Source organism: Amphiura filiformis, chromosome 1, assembly GCF_039555335.1.
Source record: "Amphiura filiformis chromosome 1, Afil_fr2py, whole genome shotgun sequence".
Taxonomy (NCBI): Eukaryota; Metazoa; Echinodermata; class Ophiuroidea; order Amphilepidida; family Amphiuridae; genus Amphiura; species Amphiura filiformis.
Genome location: NC_092628.1, coordinates 71,366,078 through 71,372,579, shown reverse-complemented (window position 1 = coordinate 71,372,579; position 6,502 = coordinate 71,366,078). Strand labels below are relative to the sequence as shown.

At 39.8% G+C, this 6,502-nt stretch overlaps 1 protein-coding gene across 1 annotated transcript; it reads left to right on the top strand.

Moving 5' to 3' along the window:
- The first annotated feature begins 620 nt into the window (after positions 1 to 620).
- LOC140166867 (EF-hand domain-containing protein D1-like) lies at positions 621 to 5,674 on the top strand. Its single transcript, XM_072190357.1, has 4 exons — positions 621 to 799; positions 4,452 to 4,599; positions 4,946 to 5,098; positions 5,514 to 5,674. Exons 1-4 carry the CDS (start codon positions 621 to 623, stop codon positions 5,664 to 5,666), a joined length of 633 nt encoding a protein of 210 aa, XP_072046458.1. The 3' UTR covers positions 5,667 to 5,674.
- The last annotated feature ends 828 nt before the right edge of the window (positions 5,675 to 6,502 follow it).

The following is a 6,502-nucleotide window of genomic DNA, read 5'->3' as shown; positions in this document are numbered from 1 at the left end:
AATAAATAAGGGACCGCTCATTATTTAAAAGGGATGGGGCCGGGAGAAACGTAGGGGGGGGGGGGGCTATGTGATTTTCACTTTCACAAACAGGGGGGTTATGTGATTTTATTTTTCCTGATAGGGGGTCATGTGAAATTTAATAATTATTTACTATGGCCAATCATGTCTATTTTAGACCCAAAATTAACCCCATTTTGGCCCATTTAGTATTAAAATGCCAAATTGCCGCGCGCCTCTCGCGCATTTATCTGTGAGACGTGCCCTTGCAAATTCTTTTTTTTTTTAAATTTCATCTTGAACTTGAACATGAATCTCAAAAATGAGAGTTATAATGCCATCGTTTCTATATTATCTGTAAATCAAAAATAATATGAGTGCTAGAGCAGCTCCTCTGATGCCTGGAAAAAGCAACAAATCTCAATTTTATAAACAGTAAATGCGTCTGGCATACGCGTAATAACTATGCGCCTCTGTATTGTGCGCGCGTACTTCCATGACAATCCGCACATGAAGTCGCGTACAGGCTAGGCTACTGTACAGTCATGCATGCATGACAGTGTAGAAAAACACAAAACCTGCAAAAGAAGTTCAACAACTTCGAGAATTTCGAGAGCAAAATGGGAGATGACGAATTAAGTGGCATGTTGTCACGTCGTATGGACGCAGAAGAGGGAAAAATAACAGAGAAAAGAATGAAAGAATATGTGGACCCTCGTGACGAATTTGCACATCCTTATCCCGAGTTTAGCGAGTTTACAAGAGAGCAGTGTAAATCTTACGAGGAGATGTTTGCACAGTAAGTTTTATGTAATTTGTTCACTAGCAATGTATAAAAGTAAAAACGGGAAAATGTGACACCTCACTTTGAGCACGTCTTTGAACCAAGTTTAATTTCTTTCTGGATGAAGTTTTTGGACGCATTTCTCGATTCTGCAGGTAGGGCCTACCTCCTCAGCAAGTAAAGTGGGTTTTTTTTCAATAATAATTCATCAGGATGACTTTTTGTAATCTTTGTTTATCAATATCATCATGATTGAAATAGATCAGTGGCTGCCGAGGGGCAGGGGGCAATTGCTCCCTGACAAAAATTGCCTATTTGCCCACCCCAGTGCAAGGAAAAAAAGAGGGAAAAGGAGGCCGAGAGAGGGGAAAAAGAGAGAAGGAGAGGAGGGGAAGAGAGAGAGGGGGTATCCATTATGATTATAACCAATAAGCTTCATAGGCCGTAGCCCGTATGTATCGTTATTGGCCTCTTGAAGGCAAAGCGATAGAAAGGCGCTGAAAAAGTGGTGTAGCTGCATGGAGGTATATGGGGGAGGCAGAGATGGCACAATTACCGTTGCCTATTTGGGCTTCCCCAAAAAAGAGGGAGGGAGAGAGCGAGGCAAGAGAGGCAGAGAACAATAAAAGTGCCAACCCAAAAAGAAAAGTCGAAAAAGGTGGTCGAAAAGGTTTCTTGTATTGCGTGCCCCAACCAAAATGTGTCAGTATCGACACAAAATTGACCGATTTCATTTTCCATTGAGCTATTTCAAACGCAGGGCCGGATTTACCATTAAGCCAGATAGCCCCGGGTCCAGGGTTCCCAAAATTGCCTAATGTATGTTCCCTTTTAGCCCGAAAATCCCAAGTTTTGGACCAAAATGTGAAAATATTGCAAAATTTTGCACACTTCGCAAAATTCACCTTCATTTTGGGGTTTTTTTAAATCTGAAATTGGATTTTTTTTAGCGCGCCTCGCGTGCACTTTAACCATGAAATTAGGAATAATTATGGCCAAAATGTCTTTCTATTAAGACAAATTAGTAATAAAAAAGCACATTTTTCTCGCGGTACACGCAATTTCTGTGAGAAAAATTCTTTGGGCCACTGTATAGGCCTAATGCAAAATCTAAACTTATTTCCTTTGTTTGTTTTTTGTTTTTCTTTGAAATGTTTCACTCTGAAGGTACCGTTTTCAATGGGGGGTGCGTCGCACCACCCACACCTACCCCCATTTTTGTTTGGTAGATTTGGGCCCTCGCCCCATACAGGGTCCCCCCCCCCCCCCCTTAGACAAAATCCCAGCTACGACACTGAAATAGAACACATTTATTTACGCATTAATCCACTTAAGGTGGTACTACACCCCTGGCAAATTGTGTGCCTATTTTTGCATTTTTCTAAAAAAATATAACACATTGGTGACAAGTTAGATATGTATTATTATAGGGGCAAGGACTACAACTACTGTACTGAAAATTCAGCAACTCAAAGCAAGTAGTTATTGATTTATTGATCAAATATTGGTTTCCCTCATTTTCTTAGTATTGAATGAAACGCATTCCCCATGTCTCTGTCCAGTCGACAAGGCCTTTCTGAAGTAAAACTTCATCTTCAGGTCCTCTGATTGTCCGGTAAACCAAACAATCGTTGGCAAAAGGGCGAATTGTACTGGAGTACAACTTCACTGATGTCATTTATGAACAGTAAGAAGAGATGTGATTCAAATAGTGTTCCTTGAGGGTCGCCACTGAGGACTTTCTCCCAAGCAGATGTGTGTGACATTTATGGTTACTCTCTGATCTCTTGTGGTGAGGAAAGATCGAATCCAGCGTTTTGTGCTGCCTATATGATACAGAGATGCCAACATTAACATCCAGAAAATAGGGAGGATTCAAACAAAAAATAGGGAGGTTTTCAAAATTACTTCAATGGCACATAGCTTGTCGGAAATAGGGAGGTTGCCAAATTTGGGTGTCAAAATGGACAAAAATGTTTCCAAAAATAGGGAGCCTCTATTAAATAGGGAGGGTTGGCATCTCTGCATATGTCTCTTATTACATAATGGTCACGTTTGATGAGAAGTCTTTCGTGTGGTACAACGTATAAGGCTTTTGAGAAGTCGAGGAGGTTATCAAGGTTCTTCGTTAAGTCGTGGGTAGTAGAGGATGAGCTGAGATTCAGTTGATCTGCATGGCTTTACGAAAGGTGTGCTGAGCGTTGGTGAGGAATGAGGATGTTATGCTTGTCAAGATGTTTATAATGTGTTTTCTTTTTCTGTGTGGTGCTAGATATTGGTGAGAAAGTAAAATCCTGAAAATTTGAGCTTCATACTCCATTTCGTTTTCCCGTGGCATAGCAGCAAGTTGAAATTTGGGGGCTTTAACATATCAGTTATAGGTTTGCCTTCTCCATAGAGTTGTACATTACATGCGATATCAACAATGTGTGTATAACTCTATGGAGTATAGACAAACCTAACTGATGTGTTGAAGCCATCAAGATCCCAAGCCAATATCTCTCAGAAATGTTGTCCAAGGACATATTTTCAACATACCTGAAGTTGATGGTGGGGCATAATGTCTGACATTGGTTTTCAGTGGGGTCAAAATGTACAAAAAGTGTACAATTGGGGTTTTGCATGGGTAATATCTCAGCTAATAGTATTCTAATAGGCTCAATATGGAATAAGAGTAATGCCCCAACAAAGGGCTCTGACTGACCAAAAAATGGACAATAAAATTATTTTTACTTTTGGAGTTCTGACCCCCCGAAGTTGGTCCTGGATGGATGAAGTTGCATTTTGAGGGCCCTATATCTTTTTAAGTAAAGGACTTACAAGTTTACTGATGGCATATTTGAATTCTACACAAGAAATTTCTCTAGGATACATATTTTTCACAGTTGTATGGGTTCCCTTTATAAATTGATGGCTCTCCAAACATCGTCTTTCGCGTAGCGACACATTTCTTACGCTGAGCCCCCTAAATTTCAACTTGCTGCCACGGGAAAACGAAATGGAGTATGAAGCTCGAATTTTCAGGATTTTACTTTCTCACCAATATCTAGCACCACACAGAAAAAGAAAAAAAATGAAGAGGTACTGCGGTGCACATCCCTGGAGTTGACATGGATTGGCTCAACACATACTGGTCAGTGAAATTGGGCGACAATTTGCCGGGTCAGTGGTTGCACCTTTCTTGTATGGGCGAGATGTTAGATCTATACCAGTCATCAAGTAGTTATCCTGTGTTAATCGACTGCTGAAAGATACTTCGTCCGGTCCAGGGGCTTTTGAATGGTCAATATGATGGAGCAGCTTTTCGACACCTTCTGTGGAAACCACAATATCAGGCATGTCTTCGTAAGGACCCTGGCCTAATTTCGGCATTCTGGATCTTTGCGCTCAGAGCATGTATCACTATCCTTCGTGAGGGTGACATTGTTAACCTTCAGCACTGGAACCCCTGTGTTGTCTTTCCTTTTCGATCTAACAAAGCGCCAGAATTTGTTAGGTTGGTCAGTCAGATATGTGATTTGTACGACGAACGTGTTTGTTTAAAATACTTTGGTAGTCTTTTTAATAAACAAAATCACCAGGTAAAATCCACCTGTAGTCGCAAACCTATAAATGAAATGTTCACCAATGATGCGAATTTACGTGCACACGTGTTTCTTCCATGCAGAGTAGACACAGATATAGATGGTTTCATTGATTACAACGAGTTGAAGATGATGATGGAGAGCAGAGGAGAGCCGCTAACACACTTGGAACTAACCAAGCTGATTAAAGAAGTCGACGAGGATAAAGATGGTAAACTTTGTTTTAGGGAGGTAAGAAAAGTTTTATTTATTTATAGTCATTCTGCTGTATGGCAATAATAGAAAGTTATAATAGAAGTCATATTCAAATGACTTTCTCCATGCAGGTTTATTTATACGCTCTACATGGGACGGACGATTAGACGTCTCCTCCGAAGGACAGAGCTGAGCGCTTTCGTGGTAGTATGTCAACAAATGAAAATTTACAGGAAGGAAAAACGGAACTATGATATTTAAGGACTATTATTTACACATCCAGATATGATCCAAATGCTGCCAATCTTGGCTAATACGGTAGACCTATAGGATAGAAGACCAACGCTGAAACGCGTAGTTTGATTTGTGTATTTTCGTTTAGTTTATGCTGATTTGGCAAAAGTGTATGAAAGGTGAGATTCCAGAAGGGTCAGGATTTGCGAAAATGGTTGCAGCCAACAAGGTCGTCCTCTCCAAGCCCGGCTGCGCAGAAAAAGCTGGCGTCGGTGGTGCTGCAAAGTTTTTTGAACATACGGTGAGATTTTATTATGTTTATTATTTTCTCGGAGCGTGTAGGCCTAAGAAATAAACATATTGACGTAAAGTGGACGACTCTGCCTTTCTGAGCGGTCTTTGTCCATATACGTCTCTCTCACTCATTTCTCTCTGTCTGTCTGTCTGCCGCCCCTCCCCCTGTTTCTCAATGCGTCACTGTCTCTGTATGATCCACAGAATTAGAGAAGTGGTATGATCCCATATATTTCTCATCTCTTCCTTATTCTTTGCGTCTGTTTCTCTTTGGCACAACACAGGTTTAATCGATTTCTCACCATTTCTCCGATTAATCGATTTAACTAAAGTAAATGTCATTTGTTCTTACTGCCATAATTCTAGAATTTTACTTTTAACATTAGACTATAAATGTTTTCTGCTTCCTATTTATACTTCAGGGCCGTGCGGGTACCGATACTGCAAATAACGAGGAAGAAATACGTGAGGAACAACGGAAAAAGTACGCAGCCAAACGGGCGGCGAAAGAGAAAAAGGAGGCGGAAGAGAAAAAGAAGGCTGCTTTCGCAAAGCGAGCTGGACTGTTTGGCTAACAATCTCAAAGTATTATACACACAATGCGTATTTTTAATCATGAGTAAATGTTAATCCTGTATAAATTTCAAAGAAACAAACGTTTATGGAATAGTGTTTTATACTTAGGCCTACATAAGAGCAAATAATATACACCTAGTAATTAATAAACAGTTGGCATGGTTAGTAAGTTCTTTGAGAAATGAAATCCGTAACAAAATGGTAATGGAATCAGACACAGTCATATGCAAATCCTTTTAGGGAGTGCTCATAGATACTTTGATGGTGTGGAAAATATAGGGTGGATCAATCAAATTTTGGGTCCTAAAAAGGAGGGGGATAGGTTTGCAGTGGTATAAAAATCTCAACGTTTTTTGAGAAAAGTTGGTGGATGAGGCTGTGGATCACGAAATGCCCCTTAAAATGAGGATTGGTCAAATATCTTACCTATGATTATTATTGCTTATTCTTGTAACCATTGAACAGTAGCTAACATCTGTTAATTGTTGACTCCTATTTTTACATGTATTGTTCTTGTTTTGGTGCTGTACAAACTATATTGGTGAAATGGCATCATATTGCCAATAATTAGCTCCTTCGTATTGAAGCCGAAATGCTTAGCAATGCATACACTTCTTGTAACAATGTACCTCTTATGAAGGAAAGTCATTTTAAAAACACCGCTCAAGTTGTCAGAAATTAAGAATAAGGTTGATTTTCCTAGTTCAGGGTGCCTAATGTGTAATATAATATTATACGGAGGTTGTCAAGAGAGGGCTCACGACCTATTAATTTTCCAAAAGTATTTAGTCTCTATTCAAAACATTGTTACCGTACAACAACGTAACCCTTCACA

What these genes read in the sequence shown, in the direction of transcription:
- LOC140166867 (XM_072190357.1), top strand. Translation starts at nt 621, where the DNA reads ATGGGAGATGACGAATTAAGTGGCATGTTGTCACGTCGTATGGACGCA. An exon ending in TACGAGGAGATGTTTGCACA is followed by an intron (nt 800 to 4,451) that starts GTAAGTTTTATG and finishes TCTTCCATGCAG; the next exon opens with AGTAGACACAGATATAGATG. An exon ending in CAAAGTTTTTTGAACATACG is followed by an intron (nt 5,099 to 5,513) that starts GTGAGATTTTAT and finishes TTTATACTTCAG; the next exon opens with GGCCGTGCGGGTACCGATAC.